Source organism: Mastigoproctus giganteus, chromosome 1, assembly GCF_048544385.1.
Source record: "Mastigoproctus giganteus isolate SK-2022 chromosome 1, ASM4854438v1, whole genome shotgun sequence".
In the NCBI taxonomy this organism is placed as follows: Eukaryota; Metazoa; Arthropoda; class Arachnida; order Uropygi; family Thelyphonidae; genus Mastigoproctus; species Mastigoproctus giganteus.
In genome coordinates, this window is record NC_143575.1 from 71,383,440 (window position 1) to 71,403,228 (window position 19,789).

General features: G+C 34.7%; 1 protein-coding gene across 3 annotated transcripts in view; it reads left to right on the forward strand.

Annotated features, from left to right (window-relative positions):
- Positions 1 to 19,789, forward strand: part of didum (dilute class unconventional myosin) — an 814,019-nt gene that overhangs the window by 325,574 nt on the left and 468,656 nt on the right. For all 3 annotated transcript variants that reach the window (XM_090373351.1, XM_090373360.1, XM_090373369.1), the window contains exon 14: positions 1,727 to 1,933. In XM_090373351.1, coding sequence (XP_090229477.1) covers positions 1,727 to 1,933 — 207 coding nt within the window. The remainder of the gene's footprint in view (positions 1 to 1,726; positions 1,934 to 19,789) is intronic.

Here is a 19,789-nt window from a genome sequence, read left to right on the forward strand (position 1 = left end):
TATAATTATCAAAAATAGGCAATAAAAAATAAAAATTGTTCATGCTTGTAACTACAGTGATGCCACTACTTTTACAATAGTTTTCACATTATTAATTTGAATAGCTAAAGTAAACAATTCAAAGGAAATGCTTTTATAAGAAGTTTTTAAGATTCTGCAGTGGCTAATGTTGTACAGTGATTGAAGAGAAAAATATCTCAGTGACTTTTAAAAATTACCTGAAGTATTCCACAGTGATTTATGTTTGTTAACCTTGCATTGGTCATGCATTAGGTGAGATGTGCATCTACTGCCAGATACCCTTTTTGCAACTTTTGTGTATTGCAGGTGTGTGGGACCTCTTAGGTCCTGCTCCAGTATTTTGATTTCACATTGAACAGTTGCTACTAAAGTTAATGTACCATTACATTCTCCATTCTGAATATTGTTTCAACCTTGGAAGGAACATTTTAGGGCTTCTGATGAGCAATTAGTTGAATTGCAGGCATGTGTGACCTCGCAGCACCGACTTCGATATTTTGATTGCATGTCAAATGATTGCTGTTATAGTTTAAGATAACTCCCATAACACTCTCTAATTCCGAATATTGCATCATCTCATACTTGGGAGAACATTCTAGGGATTTTGATGAGTAATTAGCTGAAAACATGTAATCAAAAAATATGAGAACTCTTGAAAGGGTTGTTCCATGCAACCCTTGTAATTTTTTTTATTGAACTTTGTGAACTGAATGAGTAATAAGTAATTTAGTTTTCCCTGTTGTTTTTAATATAAAACTTCTCAGTCATTTGATATTAAAATATTTTGAATTAAAAGATATTGTTGAAAACATATTTGAGCCTGTTAACTTCTGCAAGCAGTATATCAAACAGAATTCTAAGAAGATAAAAAGTGTGCATAATTTGAAATATGCTCCTGATTATCTTTCTGCACTGAAAAATGGATGTGGCTACTATTATTAGCTTTATGTTTATATTGTATGGTCATCATTTTTTTTAGCAGAATTGATAAAAGTTTCCATAAGCTCTGTTTATGTAATATAAGCAGAAATATATGCTAGTGCGCCATTTTCAAATTTTGCATTCTTAATATTTTCTGCAGGGAAACATGGAAGTGACTGTTAGTTTCATGCTTATGTTTTATTACTGTGACTTTTCCATTTTCAGCAGAAATAACTTATTTCAATAATAATACATGTAAAAAATGCAGCATTATTTAAATTGTTTTATTCAAAATTAAAAAGTTTCTTAAAATAAGATTTTAAGTAACTTAAAATTTTTAAGTTACTTAAAATTTTAAACTTTTTAATTTTTAAACTAGCATCACAATCTAAAAAGATGATAGACTGGTATACTACAAGCAGAATTCAAAATTTAAAAACTTTTTCCATAAATAAAAAACAAGGTTTGTCACCTGTCAGGCCCACATGATTCTCACTGCAACTTTTTGGGGCGTGACTGTTGCTTGGTTAATTTGTTTAAAACCTTTGCAAAATGTAATTGGTGTGTTTTATTAATTTTCATATAAACTTTGTACTTTAATGTATTTTAACCATTTTAATTTCATTAAAATATTTTATAACATTAGAAATATTAGATCATTATAAAATCGAAAAAATATCACTGATAGTTCTTGTTATGTAAAATACTTTTATTTAGTTATTTAAAATTTTTTAATGGTAAAACTTATGCAGTCTTTTTTTTTTTTTTTTTTTTGAAATGTTAGATGCCCAAAGGTACTGATAAAACATGGTGTCAGAAACTTTATGACCAGTGCAGAAAGTCAAAACATTTTGAAAAACCAAGGCTTTCCAATACAGCATTTATTGTTCATCATTTTGCAGACAATGTTAAATATGAAGTAACAGGATTTTTGGTGAAAAACAGAGATACAGTGATGGAAGAGCATATAAACATACTCAAAGCTAGTCAGGTATCTATATTTATTCCCCCCCCCCCCCCCCCCTTTTGTGGATGTGTGTGTGTGAACAAATTTTTACATACAATTTCAAGTTCTTTATTTTCGATATTTTATATATTCTATATGTATATATATATATATAATATATATAGTTTTTTATATTTTTTTAAATTATTTATTCTTTCCCCCCATTGTGTGTGTGGATAAATTATTACATGAATTCACTTATTTTTCAGATGTGTTGATTGTAAGAAGTCTAGCGTGGTCAATAGTGATATGGTTCTGTGTGTATTATTTTTTAATGTAGTTGCCAAGATTGTTCATGCACTTGTCCTAATACATTGGAAGACTGTTATGCCTTTAATAGAAGGTTGTGTCCTATTGTGTAAGCCAATCTAGATGGCTAAGTGCTACCAAGACTGTGTGTTGGATGAGGTGAGATTTTTCACTTGAAATTGTGCAAATGTTTTTCATGTGTTCAGCAGTGTGGGGAATATAAGTTTGCATGAGATGAGATTCACTTCCTTAGACAACATTCTGGGTCTCTTCCTGCATATTTTAGCCTTTAATGTTTTTTTGTAATACAGAGTTTATTGGTGTACTGGATTTGATGGTGTTCTGTACATAAGTCTATAAACATAACTAGAATTCACTTATTTTTCAGATGTGTTGTTGATTGTAAGAAATCTATCATGGTCAATATGATATGGTTGTGTGTGTATTATTTTGTAAGGTTGTTGCCAAGATTGTTCATGCACTTGGTAGATTTTTATGTAAAGCTAATACAGATTTATACAGGTTTAGCATTTTCAGCCACAAAAATTCAACAAAACTTCAAAATTCTTTTCACATATGCACTGTCAGCTATTTTGCCATGTTAAAACAACTTTCTAATACCAGGGGTTGTTCCTTATTTGTGTTTTTCTATGTTTTATTTCTCATACTATTCCCTCTTAATTTTAAATAAACAACTCCAGATAATTTCTGTGGTGTATATAAACTTTAAATTAATTGGACGAACTAAAACGTTTCCCCATTTTAACTTAAAAGAAAAAAAAAATTATAAAAAGGTATTTAAACTATCTTTGTCAAAGTTTAACTAGTCTATGATTTCTCCACTTTAATTGAATTTTCCAATGTCCATGTCTTAAGCACATAATCCAGACTTTTTAGAAAAATAAAATAGTAGAATATATTTTTCAAACCATAGTGAGAAAAGATGATAATTAAACTTTCAACAGACATTTTCTATCTTATTAGAGATAATGATATTGCCTTAACTAAAACTATTTGTGGCCACCTGTTTTGTACTTATAGTCTAAATAGCAGATTTTAAGAATTAAGAAATTGATTAATTAAGTTAAAACAACCTTTTTTTAACATATGACAAATGCTTTCATTTCCTATTTAGAATAGTCTTTTTTTTTTTTTTTTTTCACAATGAGCCACTTTCATTATAAGTTGTTTTGGATTTACTTTTAATTGTAAAATCTTTCTCAAGAATAGAATAAGATTACAAAACAGTTTGCCCTGCTTTAGCTTTTTTCATAGCTGGCAAACTTTTTTATTCCTAGAAAAAAAAAAACGAACTTTACTCTGCTTCTGGAAAAACCTTAGAACTTAAAATTCTGTATCTGCAATTATTTAACTGTGTGTTTAACCAATTTGGAGAACCAATTCACCATCCAATAGATTCTGTGTTATTTGAAGAAAAATTTTCCAGTACCCTCATTAATTTCTTTATTTTCAAAGTCATTGAAAATAAAGAAAAAAATTGCATGTGTACCCTGTATGCACGAAATATGTTTTATGTGTAAACATCTTTGACGATGCCTACTAAATTTCAAACAGCTAGAACCAAAATCATGAACACTGTAATTTATGCTCATGCCTGCTACTTACTTTACCGAATCAATGTTAGTGATAAATAGGATACTCATGCCTGCTGCTTACTCTACTGGATCAACATTTGGAAGAAGTTAGACCAATAGCTTAATTACCCATTTGATTGTAGCCATTTGTTGAATAGTATGATTGCAACAATACAAATATTTGTATTGTTACAATAATACTGTCATGTTGGATCATGTTACCCTGTCATGCTTTGTCGCAAATTACACATGCAGCACTACGAGATCTGCAAGAAACAACAGTATCCATGCATAATACACTATCAAAACTGTGATTTGGCTCAGGATCTCAATGAGTGCAAGTGCAAGACAGAGTGCTGCACATTCCATTTCACAATGAGGAAACAGAGATACTGTCAGAGGTGATATATGTCAAGATATACGATGGCAATGAAGAACTCTTAATAGATTGTAAATTGCATGAATCGGACTTGGACATTCGCAAAACGATTGAAATATGTAAGATGATCTCTCAAGACAACTACCACATTGACTGACGAAGCATACCATAATGGCCTGCATAGCCTTATAATGTGACTGCGAGAAGAAGACCCCCTTTCAAAATTTTTACAATTGTGCAAACAGCGAGATGAATGAGGATCTAAAGCTCGCCACGCTCAACCGACTCAGCACAATTGCAAAGAAATACGAAAACTTAATGACTAATAAGGACTTCTGCAACTTAAAGAGAATGGCCAATAACAAGCAAAAGATTCTACTCATACATGTAATTTGGAGTCTGTTATCTCTCAATCGCAAACTGATTCAAATATTCTTGACCGGCCCAGCTGCTTGCAGTTATGATACGCCTCTTGATGGAAATGTACAATCGCTTCAGTAATACAGATGGGTACTATAACGCCTACATTACATGCACTTCAACTGGTAAGGCTGAAGCACATCCAAGATCACTGCCCTCAAGATATCCATTTCTCTGATTACCAAAGGTTTCTGCTGCAGATGGCAATGGCTAGCCCAGAGCCACCTAAGTGTTATGCCCTGAATCATAAATGTTTTTCCTCAACCAGCTGGTTTATGCCAGCTCTGAGAACATCTAAGATCACCTCCTGTGATGCTTTGTGTGATCTCTTCTCCCGACTCTATTCTTTTTGCCTTTCCCACATTTTTTCCCTCAACCAGCTGGTTTATGCCAGCTCTAAGCACATCACTGCCCACGATCCTTTGCGAGATCTCCTCTCCTGATTCCATTTTTCTTTGTTATGTTGACTTGGCGCATTGTAGCCTTAGATGCGGCCTCCATTGCCGAGTGGTAAGGGCGGGAGTGCAGTAACACACGCTCTTTGAGTAGACCTGGGTTCAAGCCCCTGACTGCTAAATATGGTCGATCTGCCAACCTTGCACTTGACCAGCGTGGCAGATTATGATCTATTTTTCCCTGAACATGAATTGTTGAGGAGGCTTCCATCCTGCAGTGGGTTGATAATGGCTGCAGTTTACCTTTAGTCTTAGATGCTAATGTGCCATAAAATCTTAAAACAACAACCAACCATCTTTGTTATGAAATGGAATGATGTCATTTCTGCATCGCAAAATCATGGCAAATTGATTTTACTGCCGTCCAAAATTTAGTAGGTGCTGCCAAAGATGTTTACACATCAAAAATATTTTGCAGTACCAGTTCTGCTAATTTCAGTATGAGAACCTACCAGATGGCATTATGAAAGAAGGAAGAATTGATGTACAGTGGTTTTTGGTTGGGGAAACTGATGAGTACAAAAGGGAAATATCATAAATTATCTTAAGCCCCTAGGCATTTTAACAATCCTCGGATCTTCTCTTTCTGGTGAAGCTGTGGAAATCTTTTGACAGCTAAATCTGAATAGCAGAGCCATTGTTATAAACAAGTCATTGTTTCTGTAGGAAGTAAAGTCTGCAATAATGTTCTTTCTTGAGGCAATCAAAATCATTTGATGTTTAATAGACAATCCAAACAGAAATCTGCAGTCAAGAAAATGTTAGGTAAGATTTGTGAGGGGAATGAAGGGATCCTCTTCATTCCGCTCACTGGGTTGAGCACGCTGAATTCTGATGGGATTCTTCCACTTGTTCAGATTACGAACCTAAGGGGGCATAAATTCAAATCGAGGAAAGACAGATGTAGAATTGATGTGCGGAAATTTGCCTTTAGCCAGCGGGCAGTTAATTGCTGGAACAAACTTCCATCTGTCATTGTGGAAGTTAATAGGTTAAATAAATTTAAGGAGGAACTGGACAAACATTTAGAGGGAATTGTTTTGTAATTTTTTTTTTTTTTTTTGGCTGATGCTGCATAAGCTCGTACACTTGCTTTCTTGCATCATATGCCACTGCTACTACTACTAATGTTTAAAAATTATACTGTACTAATAAAAAATCCTGTGTATTTTAATATAAAATATATATTTTTTGGTGAAAGTAAGTTTCTAGTGCAGTGTGAAATTAAGGCAACGTATGTCCAAAAGCTGCATGTGGTCCATACTTTTATATGGTGCTGAGACATGGACTCTCAAGGTAAGTTCACTGAACTGGTTAGAGGTATTCAAGATGTGGATATGCTGCAGGACGCTGCAAATACCATGGATGGACTTTGTTGTAAACAACAACGAAGTCCTCTACAGAGTAAGAACAGAAAGAACCTTAACTACCATAAAATGCAGGGAAATCCCTTATCTTGACCATATTCTGCGAAGAGAAAAATATCATCTACCTCAGTTGATAATAAAATAATAAAAGGCAAGGTTGAAGGAAAACGGGGGGATTGGTAGGAGGCAAACATCTTGGCTGTATAACATTCAACAATGGACTGGCATACAAAATGTAGAAAAACTATTTAAATTAGCAGAAGACAGAAATGCTTTTTCCTTAGTAATCACCAACTTCTGGGAGACCGGACAAGGCACATGAAGAAGTGCAGTGTGAACTTATCTCCTGCATTTTTCCAAAAAAATCTGTTTTCCTCCTTTTTTTTGTGAAGAACTGCTTTTTGCAAAAGAGTTCCTATTTCTACCTATTTTGGCCAAAAAATCTGTTTTCCTCTTGAATATGGTTACCAGACTTCCAGCTTTTTGAAAGTCAAAGGTTTGCAGCTATACATATAGTTTCTAAAGTTGCTACAATATATCCTTGTTAATTCAATATCAGATTATTTGAAATGCAGTGTATTTTGAAGTCAGTACGATTCCTCAACCAGCAATATGGAGTTTTATGTGCATTTTAGTACAGATTATTCAAAATATGTTGGCAGTGAAATTCAAAGTCTGAGTTATGTCCGACAATTGAATAACTTCTATAATTTGAAAAAAGTGCTGAAACCCTACATGCAAACATCGTTATAATGAAAATTTGCTAGTATCTTGCAAAATTTAATATCATTATGTAGTATATGGCACCTTTTAAATTTTACTTTTCTGTTCACTTCCCTAATAACTTTTTGTGAAATCATGGAGAATCCCTGTAACTTGTATTACAGGTACACATGTAATCCAAGTTGCTTACACCATGAGGGGAAAAAAATAAATAAAAAAGAAAAAAAATCTACTGATCGCTAATTATACAAAATACATTTCCCAATATAGGTACTGTACATCTTCAAGTGTCTGAATTTTGCAAATTGGAAGAGGACGATAATAAATGAACTTCAGAGGGGAAAAAAAAATAACTTTCCCATTGGAGGATTTAAAAAAATTAACAATTCTTCTTAAGGAATTTACAATGAAGCTGGGAAATCTTTTTCAATTTCTAGCACATAAAAACAAAGATCATTGAGTTTTGTTTTTGCTGCCATAATAGTCATGCAGCTTAGTGTATACAATGTATATTTTAAAGCATGCACTGTGCTTTTTTTACGATTTATAACTGAACACTCTTTCTAAATAGACGGTATCCTTATTTTGGGATATTATTGCTGTTTAATTCGTGTTATCCCTAGAAAAGGTGACACTTCTCTTTTCTAGCACTGCTGCTCATTCTGTAAACTTCCTAACATAATGCTCAACTACTCTTGCTAATTATGACTATGTATGCTAGTCATAGAGTGCTCTTGAATTAGCCATTCACTAATTATATGTTACTTCAGAGCAGGCCTCCGTAGCCAGGTGGGCAGGAGCAGCAGTGCGTAGCACACGCTTCTTGATTAGACTGGGGTTCAAGCCTGTGACCACCAAATACAGAGGATGCGGAAAGGTCAGGGAATGACCACCACCTATCCATGGAGCAATATGGCCTTAGTTGCTAATGCTCCTAAAAACCAAATAACAAACAAACAGACTTTAGCACAGCCAAGTGAGAGCAAGAGTCCAGTTGTGGTAGGTAGACTTTTAAGAATTTTTGTTTAATTACAGCTGTAAATTTTACCTTGGTTTTGTGGAATATATTTTTGTGTGCATAAATTAAGTTGCTATTTACAGAGATTAACCATGAAACTTTCAGGAGCTTTTCTCTCATTTTCAATACTACTTTGATGAGCCATGTTAAAAGATGAATGTTATAAAAACCTGCATGTTTGAATTGAATTATTCTAACACCCCTAAAATCATATGTGAGTATGTGTATGTGTGGTTTTTTTTTTTTCTTTTTTAATGCATTATTTGTTTTTAATATATTGTTGCATGTAATATTTTCCTTTCATGCAGCTTTCATGGGTATTATTTTCAGTAAATAGTGACTTATGTGCACAAAGAGAGAAAAAATAGATTAATTAAACAGATTTAATTCCACAACCAAGGTAACTTCATTAACTGTATTCGAATATGTTTTCTCAGACACTGGGAATTTTTCTGTTTACCATCTCAGCTGTTCTAAAACAATGTTAACTAATCACTGGTTTGCATAATAAGAGCAATTAGCACTTAAATGAAGTTTACTGAAAACAACAATGCAAAAAAAGTAACTTTTTTTTAAAAAAAACAGTAGATAATATCCAAAAATATGGCTACTCTCTCTCTCTCTCTCTCTCTCTCTCTCTCTCTCTCTCTCTCTCTCTCTCTCTCTCTCTCTCTCTCTCTCATTGTTATATTTCTTGTATTTATTAATTAACTACAGAAGCCATTTTCTCGAGATGGCCATTGTGAACGCTAGGCCCAACCAATCGAGCTGAAAGTGGTCTCAAATTGAAGATATTTCTTCCTAGGTATGCAGAAAAATGAGAAAATATAAAAATTCCGAATAGTTTTATTTTATTGAACAAGTCAGTTTTGTCTACTAGCACTGCCTACCTTAGCCCCACTACACTGCCATGTGCTACTCTGACTGGTCGTGTTGAATGTACCTTGCAGCAAAGAAGAAACACACATTTTCTTGCTCCTGAAAATGCATCCAGAATCGGTCTGAATGTGCATTTAAGGATCCGAAATATGGCTTACTTAGTGAAAGGTGTGTTCATTGTCAAGCCTTGCATTTTAAATGTGAGAAAGTCAGGGATCATTTTATTTTACTGCAGAATATGACAATTTCAGAAGGACTGATCAATGGTATGAGACGTATAGTGAAAGTTATGCATCAGAATTGTTTGGATCTAGAAATAATAACAGGAGAAGCTAAAGGAAAATGAGTACTCTTACCGTGTGTAGATTTGACTCCACCCGATTCGGCTTTTCCATTCTCATTTAAGAGACTGCAGTTTCCTATTCAGCTGGCTTTTGCGATGAATATAAATTAAAGTCAAGGGCAAACTTTTGATAGTCGGAATTTCGCTTACTAACTCTGTTTTAGTCATGGCCAATTGTATTTAGCAATGTCTCGGGTCAGATCATTCTAGCATGTTAAGGTTACCAGAAGGGCACAAGAAAATAAAAAATATTTTCAAAAAAGTATTATAGAGACTGTATTACATCTTGTACGTGTGAAATTGTTACGCACTGTGCACATTTTGAATAATCGTAAAGATGATGAAACGAAAGAAAATTTGTTTCCTCAGGTACAAGAAATGAGAAAGGATTTGACGTGTACTGGCTTACCTGCTCGCGGCAAAACACTGACTACATTTCTTTAGGACAGCTAGAGAAAGACTCTGTTACCAATTGCAAAATTTTTGCAACAGGTACATTTAGTATATTCATAAATTTGTTTTAAATGAGAACTAAGAAATTTTCACAGTGTTACTTTGTCATTTTAAAAAAAAAAACAGTAGATAATATCCAGATATATGGATACTCTCTCTCTCTCTCTCTCTCTCTCTCTCTCTCTCTCTCTCTCAAAGGTATGTACAATTATATATAATAAACAAAAAAAAAAAAAAAACAACCACATATTTTTATGCATAGCTTGTGTACATTGAATTGCATAATGGCAGCAGAAACAAAAGTTTGCAGTCCTGTTATCATGTGAGATACTGAATTTCTGCACAACATAATTGTTATTTTTCTCATATTTACTAAATGAAACCATTAACTGTATATTCATAAATCTGTTTTAAATGAAAATTAAGAAATTTTGCACACAAAAATCTTGTTAATAAGAGTGACTAAATTCCTCTTGATTAATTAATACCGATTTGTTCTGAGCTTGTTCATATACTTCAAACCCATTTAAAACAGTGGATGTGTTTTGGTCCCTTTAACTTAAATTTAACAAGATTTACTGTATAATGTTATGAAAAGGTTACTGTATTTTCTACATTTAACCAGTTGTGTGGAATCGTTTGAAATTTTGCCATTTAAAACAGTGGATATATTTTGGTCCCTTTAACTTAAATTTAACAAGATTTACTGTATAATGTTATGAAAAGGTTACTCTATTTTCTACATTTTACCAGTTGTGTGGAATCGTTTGAAATTTTGCTGCCCTGTATAGTGGTAGTAGACACCATAATATAGTTTGTTGCTGATGCACCTGAAACCCAAGAACAGCAACAGTGCTACAGAAACTCTGGATAAAGCTTATTCAAAATTCTGAAGAGCTATGAAGTCTTGATGTGTGACACTGGAAGGCCGATGGATGGTTGACAGTGAGGAAAATCTCTCCTTGGTACTTACTATGGATTTGAATCTTTGTGATTTGAGGGTTGCGAATCTTGAAGCTGTCAAACTTTAACTGCATGGCTTTCTCATGCTTCTACCAAATCATTCTCTCTCTAGGCCTTAGGTGGTGATAATAAGGCTGAAAGAGTTTGAGTCTAAAAGACAAACCAAGTGAAGTGTATAGCCATACTCAAGTTCTCTGACTTCTGAAGAATTTGTTTTGAACATATCTCCTTTCCATCCAGGTTCTCTTCGACAGTACAAGTAATAACACCTTGGGTGACCACTTCCTCATTGAGAATTTTGTACCCAGGATCTTCTCAACAGCTTCCAACTGCTCATCAATATTCAGCAATTCAGTGGAACCAAACTTGCTGTCTTCCAGTGAGGTTTTATGTTAGTCACTATTTTGAACCTCTTGAAGTCAGAATTGACGTGTGTTAGATTTTGTTCCGTTCATTTGAAAGGGGATAGATCATCTCTTTCCGAGGATACCTCAAATGAATATGTCAGACCTCAGATTATAGTTGTGAATATTCTGCAGAGTTCTTTGTCCCCTGTTATTTTCCACTTTGTACTGCTCGTCCTTCAAACCCACCATTACTTAAAGGCACTTCTTCGAGTAAAACATTTTGCTTAACAGGTTGATACTTTGTCTAGATCAAAGCATTTGTTTTAGGTGGTAGTCAGGCACATAATCTTCCCGTTGTGGCTGTGAGTTTTTCTGTCAAGGGAGGCAAACTTATTGTTGGTCAATGAAGCTTTGACATCTTGGAGGGAGGTCTTGAGGACTTCAACTAATATGTTGAACCTCAGGTTCAAAGTGGTCTTAAAACCAGTCGGAGGTAATCTCCTGTGTGAACTATACATTGGATGAACTATAATAAGTGATTAGGAGTTAATGCATGATGTCCTTCAGTGCTTTGAATCACCTTGATTTCTCCATTACAACAGACTTCAACTGATGACTATTAGTGTGTGCATTGCTGAGATTTTGTCTGTGCTTAGCTTTCTATACTGACCAGGGCTCTGTGTTTATAGACCACCTGTTTTTGGGCAATGAATGGCATAAAAGTCAGATCAGCATTATGTACCTGGGCTAAGCAGAATCATGAGTTTTAATTATCACATTTTGAGATGGCTTCCAAAAGGATGAATACTAGCTAGCAGTGCTCAAAAGATTCATGATATCTTTTTTTAATGGTACCTTGCTCTAATGAAAATGCCATAACTAATTATCACTAGCACTAAAGTTTGTTCATGAGCACTGCAAGTTTATTAGCAGCCGCCCAGAGCTCAGCAACATACATAACACCACACCACTTGAACATTGCTGCATATACCATTTGTGCATAGCTTCTTCAATTTTTTTTCCTTGAGCCATTTTCATATGTTTTCTATAACCAAAAGTTGTTCTGCAATATTTGTTGCACCAACATCAAACTTTAGAACAAGCGGTTTGAGCTTTTTCTTGCTTCTATAAATGCCAGAAATTATTTTCACAACTTGCTCCAACTTTTCAGCTGCTTTCAGTTTATCAGAAACACTTAGATTTGCTCACTTTCTTTTCTCACCTCCCTTTTTAGGCACCGTTATGAATAAGACAAACACATAGGGAAAGTTTGGAACTACAGCACCTAAGGGAAACTATTGAAAATTTATATCACACTTCTTTGAACAGTACTGTTTTTTGGTTTTTAGGAGCATTAGCAACTAAGGCCATATTGCTCCAGGGATATGCAGTGGTTATTCCCTGACCTTTCTGCATTCTCCGTATTTGGTGGTCACAGGCTCGAACCCCAGTCTAATCAAGAAGCGTGTGCTACGCACTGCTGCTCCTACCCACCTGGCTACGGAGGCGCCATTTAACATTGAATTGCTATTTTTGTAAGTTCAAGTTCACAGAAAAGTAAAATTTCTCATTTTGTGCAAAAGTTTCCCTTTCACTGGACACTTTCTGAAAGCATATATTGAATATTGTGAGTAATATAAATTTTGTCTTGTTAACAGTATTTCAACAAATTACTTAAATGATTGTGAGTGAGAAAAAGTTTTCAGAATATTTCAGTTTTTTCTCTATCAGATATTTTATTAATAAATGAAAGCAAGGCCAGTTTTATCAGCAGCTGTGAGTTAAATTTGTTTTATTATGAAAATATTTTATGATGCCATCAGCTTCAAGACATGGAGCAGTGGTTCAGTGGATACTGTTCAGTGTTAAGCCTGGTTCAGTGGATACTGTTCATTATTTCCAAAGTCCTTTAAAGTGTAATGTATTTTTTTTTCCCCTTTAATATACGACAGTAATATGAACATTCTACTGAATTTTGCATATTCTAAGATTCTATTAGAGATGATCAGGTCATGTGGTCACTAGATTTTTTTTGGGGGGGGGGGGTTACTGTACAAATACAATGCTTTACACAAGTAGTTAATTTTGCTAGCATCCTTTCTGTAATGACAGAAACAAAATTGTAGTTACTGATGATCCCTCTTTATAAAAAAGGAACAAGTGGTATCTGTGTTTTTATACATATATGTGTGTGTGTGCACACATCCATGTTCATAATATAAATATATATAGTTTGTATAATTCAATCATGACATAGGCAGTGATCAGCTATATTGGGCTCACAAGAGCCCATTGTTATTTTTTTTTGAAAATTTCCCGCATAAAGAAGTTGAGACGATCATTTATTTTACAAATGAAATCCTGAATGCAATTATTGAGTATCCAGAGCCAAAAATACGGTGGGGCAAGCGGGCCCCCATTCCCAGCATTTTAATGGTGCAATTGATCGGTTGTGTATTTTAAAATTGCTTCATTTTTGATTTAATTACAGTGTGACCTTAGTTTAATGATCTTCTTTATAGCAGATTTTTTTGATTCCCCTTGGTAATTATTTGGAAATTATATTAATTCAATGGAAACTATTTTAAAAACATTTAAAATAGTTTCCATTGAACAAAGAAAAGTTCCATGTAACGAACGGATTAGGAGAGGTGAGGACAATTACATTGTTCTCACCTCTGGCCTTTAGGCAATTTAGGTAATTAGAAAGTGCGAATTGAGGGTCAAAGGGATTACCGTTTCACAATGTGTCTGTAAAACCTATGCAGTCACATACCGAGAAGTCGCACTAGTCAATATGTTTTCCATAGCCAGTCAGAGGATTAAGAAGATTCTCGACACAGATTATAACCTCTGGTCAACCTGTGTTGTGGTTACCATTTACTCTGACAAACGGGCATATGTTTTTAGGAGAAGTGAGTGATCTATGCCTTCCAGTAAATTTCTCCTGTTTATGTTTACATGGTCACAGTAGCTGAATATCCGTGTAATTCCGACATTTTGCACTGTATTCAAAGAATTAGTGACAGTAGCAACGTAGAGGTGGGGGGTTGAGGCAACTAAGATATAATATCTTTATATTATATAAACTTTATGAAAATGAAATTTTGGAAGATTTTGAAACTTTGTCTAGCCTTTCACTGTGTAGAAAATGTTCTAAAATATAATGGCACACAGGCAATAATAATAATAATAATAAAAAAAAAAAAATTGTATTACCCATCTCCAAAAAACTAGCGCGAATTAACGATGATTGCTAAAGAACTTGATGTGGACACTATAAAGATCGGTCGTGTGTTCGGGCCATGATGAGTAGCTTGTGCATGGTAATTGCGGGTTAAAGGAATTATCCTGCATTGTGCAAACATTTTGAATCAGAAGTTAAATATTCTGGATTATTAAATCGACTTTTAAATCTGGAATTACTTAACCATTTAGCACTAATGATTGATATCCTGCAGGAGCTTTCTTACCTCTCAGAAGCTTAGAATCACGATGGTAAAAGCATATAAATTAATTATTTGCACTATCAATGCTATTGCTAATTTGAAAAATTCTGAAGGAAATTATGAAGCTAAAGTTGAGAGCATGTTGAAGTGGAAAGAATTTGAAAGAATCAAAATCGAAAGTAAGAACAGTAAAATTATGTCATGACAAGTTATTAAATGCATTGTTTTATTTTTAAGGATAAGTTATTAATACAACAGAGTGATTTTAAATTAAATAAAGAAAATAACGATACCATTGAAATAAATTTTAAACATATGCTACCCGAAATTGTGGAATGCGAAAGAACTTTCGTCTCGGTGGCAAGACGGTGAAAACCAAATAAGAAATTTAAGTTTTCTGATAAAATATGAAATAAAAATTAATAATTTTAGAGATTTTGTCGAAGACAGTTTATCTTTAAAATCGAGTGAAATTACCTTTTCAACGAAGAAAGCCAGAAAATCTCTTTGAAACCATTGCGATTAGCAGTGCTGAAGCTGAATAATGAATAATATTGTGACAGAGTAATGAATAATATTGTGACAATTAAACACATTGCAGATTATGATGATCATACATCTAAATGGAAAACCATTGCTTTAATTTGATCCGGATCATTACATCAAATCATTCCTCTGTAATCATCGCTCGGCTATTGAGCAAAGCAGAAGATCGACAACAAATATTAATAAAGAAGTAAATTGGCAAATTTTAGAATACACTTTTCTTGAATATTTGTGAAATAATTTTTTTTAATGTAATCTGTGATTTTTTTTGTGTACTTTTTCTAGAAAGTTTGTTTTTTATGTAATATTTGTTTTTATATTGTGGAATATTTTTTGATAGTTTTTATGTTATTTGTGATATGGGAAATATTTCATGTTATTTTTTATTTGCAATATTAAAATTTTATTATGAAAAAAATGTATTCATTATATTTCCCTAGTTGTTAAAAAAAAAAAAAAAAAAAAAAAAAAGATGAATAAAAACGCCGACCGGGCTAGCCGAGTGGGTAAAGTACCTGCCCGGCAACCCAAAGGTCGTGGGTTCGATTCCCGCCTCGGGCTTGGATCAAAGTACTGCAAAAACCTTGGGAGGTGCAATATGGCCACAGAAGCCAATGCGCCAACAACTACCAAATCAAAAAAAAAAAAAAAAAAAAAAAAAATGAATAAAAAGATGGTTTATGCGAAACATCCTTCTCGTTTCTTTTAGGTATTTTGATTTGTATATATCAATTACTAAACAAAAGAGCTTTTTCATTGTAAACATTTTATTGATCACTCACAGATTTTCATAATTTCTGGAAGACAAGATATGATGGATTTATGATAATTAAAGTAAGAGATGTATACTTGCGAGTGCAATGTATCTAAATATCTCTGTAAAACAGCACCGATTGATGTACCGATCTTGTAGTTGAAGCGATATACGCGGCTGTTAGGGGAACCTAACAATGGAATGTAACGAAAATGCGAGATGAAAAAAGAAATTGTTGACAAATATTTGTATTGTTGCAATCATAATTACTGCAGTAGTAACTTCAGGAAGTATGATTGTGATGTCATACTATTTAAAAATTCTAAAAACTTAGAACTCCAGACACTGTCATATCCAGTTGTCATTGTAAGGGGTGCCTCCGTAGCCAGGTGAGCAGGAGCAGCAGTGCGTAGCACATGCTTCTTGATTAGACCTGGGTTCGAGCCTGTGATCCACCAAATACGGAGGATGCGGAAAGGTTAGGGAATGACCACCGCATACCCCCCCCCCCCCCCCCCCCCCCGAGCAATATAGCCTTAGTTGCTAATGTTCCTAAAAAAAAAAAAATCCAAAATAACAAATCATCGTAAGGCAAGGCATGGTGACCAGGTTTTTAAGTTTATTTAGATAGACCTAGGAAAGTTTTACACATACACTTATGCGCATGGTTAAGGGAGTAATAAGCCACATCTGTGTCCCCCTTCTAAATCCGCCCCTGACTAGAGATATCATACCGGTCACGAAAAATGCGTCACACACTCTAATCACACTACTAGTAGTGCGAGCGTGGGAAGTGCCTCTAGTGGAAACCGCAGATGATGTCACTTCCGTGACCGATCATATTTACTCGGTAGAAAGTCGGAAAAACTGTGAGCCCATTGTTAAAATATTCACAGCATTTACCTATGTTGTAAATACACTGTCTAAGTACGAAGTTTTAACACAGATTCTCTGTGAATATAAAATAAAATTTAACTGGAAGCAGTTATTGTGGTTTTTTAATAATATCCCAAACATGAAAGATATGAGAATCTGCAGTACATAATACCTTGCATACATTGAGAAGACTGAACATATCTGACAACATTAGACTTGAATTTCTAGGATTGTAATTTTCAAGCAATACATGTGAAGGGAGCTTGTTCTGGAGAACTGAAATAGAAGGGACAAAAGGGAAGAGAAAAAGTTGGTTCTGTGAGTTTAGTTACATAGTAAACAGATACTGACTGGTTGTGGGACATGTTCAGACTGGTTTGAAAGAGAGTACAGAATTACAGATGCCAATTTGAAAGCAAAATGCCCATGGAAGTACCTATAAAAAAGAATGCAGCATAAACTGAACATCCATGAGACAAAGAGCAAATAATTTGTAAGAGATGGGTCATTAATTAACCCGGCTGCTCTCTTTGGAACAGTCTAGAACAGTGGTGTCCAACCTACAGCCCACGGGCTGTATCTGGCCTGTGAATAAGTTTTATACGGCCCATGCAGAAAGTGTACTAAAGCAGCATTTTAAATTTTATTAATTATTTCAAGAACTGTGTACATTCAGTGCTAAAATAAGCAGAAATAAATGAATTTAAAAGACTGTGCCGCTCTTTGGGGTGAATATGTGAGAGGTTTAAGTTACGAAGCCACATGGCTGCCCTACCTGTAATATTTTTTGCAGTAAGTTTTTCAATGCTTAATAAAAAATCTTAAAATGTAGTGTGTGTTTTTATGTTAAACTTTACATTGTCAGAGCTAATTTCAAAAATATTAACGAAAACTGTTGTCATTCGCTGTGATTGGCATGTTCATGTACTAGATGACAGTGCATGCGAAGTACACTTCATTGAAAATGTAACACTAATTTTCCTCAAATCACTCAGTGCGGCCTTAAAAACAAATCTAACTTTGAATATGGCCATTGTACAGGAAAAGGTTAGACACCACTTGTCTAGAAGATTGAGAGTGTTTTAGGGGCACCACCCCAGATATATGAACAACATTCCACAGTAGGACAGATTTGAGATTTGTGGACAAGAGTGAGTAGCTGTTTAAATAAAAAGTTACACCAAGAGTGAAAAGAAAAACAGTTTTTGGATACAGAGGAAGCAACATTTGTGATGTGCTCGTGTTGAGAGATTAGAAGTCAGTGTAACAGAAATGTTTGATCTTGTCTAGAATCTGATTGTTATTGAGATGAACATGCGAGCAGTAGACTCATTTTTGCAAGAAATAATACAGGACAGGTTTAAAGAGATTGAATTTAACAAAGTTTTCTTTGCAACATTGGTGAATTACCTGAGGCTTACAATTTAAGGAATTTGTGGTGGGTATTCAAAGTTGAAGCTATATGTGTACAGTAGGAGTTCACAAACTGGAAAATGGAATATACTCTGCTATCATTGGCAAAAATATTGAGAGATTTTCCAATCAATGGATGAAGATCATCATTATACAAGATGAAACAGTGTGAGAAAAAACTAAACCTCAGAGAATTGCAAGCATTGATAGAGAAGTTAGAGTACCGAGAACAGTCTCTGGGTCCTCAAGACTTGTCGCAGACATTCTCTCAGGTATGACAACATAGAATTTGCCACCTGGGAGTCTAAAATGCTGATGGAACTGTTCTTCAGGTGATACTTGTAAGTCAAGTGGACAAAATTTAAGTGAAGTCTGGTTGTTATGCAATAGCCAAATTCTCTGCTTGCACCTTCACAATAGTGCAATTGTTAGTAACCCTAGGTATAACCCCTCTGTGCAAGTCCTGAAATACTGCACCTAGTATACTGGAGGTAACCACCCAGGTGTGAGCCAGCATAAGCAGGATCAAGGTGAGGTGCTTCTCTGTGTTACCAGGCAATACCATGTGGTAGATGATTTTCATAAACTAGTGCCAATCTGAGCCATGAGAGAGAAGCTCTATTGGAGCAGAAACAATATCCAAGATGTGATCTCAGGTGCATAGATTTACATTAATGTTGATCATATAGTTGGCATGGTTGTTGGTGAGAAAATTATCAAAAGTGTTGATATATACTGGAGACTTGAAGAGGTGAAACTTATATTTTGTCTCCAGAGTAAAGCTACAACAGACCACACCTCTTCCATCTTGCAGCAGTTGCTGTCTTTTAAGTTTTTTGACATGATGGTGAGATCCAATCTTCCTTACATTTCGAGGTTATAGTTCTAACACAGTGTCCTCAGGCTCGCTGCTAGACCAAACCTATTGGTAAATCTAGGCATCCAGATCAGTTAGTATATAATCTCGCTGCTTCGGTTTTTTCAGGTAGTGACTGCAGGGAGTCCAAGTAATATGTATTCAGGGGACTTTGTTGAGGCTACATAATATCAATGAGCTGGGTATATTCTTTCTGTGCGTATGACATATCAGAAATTTCATTACTTCATACATTTTCTCTTACTCTTTACTATAATTTTCTCCATTCCAGCTTTACTAACAAGGTAATTTTCCTTATTGATTTTAAGGTTCACAAATCCAGCTGGCTTCAGTTTTCTAATCACGTGAATTCACCTGGATCCATGTGATTAGAAACACTCAATCTTTTTCTTATGAATGACCTTTTAAAGTACAGGGCTGAGGCAAGTGGTCCTCTGGGCACCCGTAATCCCCCTCTCCCCACTCCAGATTCAAACACATGCCACAGTCAGTCATCATCGACTTTCAACCATGGCTGATCTCAGTTGCCCAAATTATTCGTTGTGTGATTCTTTTTGCCTCAAAGGTGGTACTTGTGCATATGTCCATTCCAATATTCCCTGTCAGAGACTTGGTAATTTGGAATCTTCTCTTTTCGATCTTCTCTGACTTAAAAGCTCTCTCTACCTCATTCTGTCAAATTTATCTGTTGTCTCTACCCTTCTCCCAACTCCACTAATCACTTGGAACTCTTTG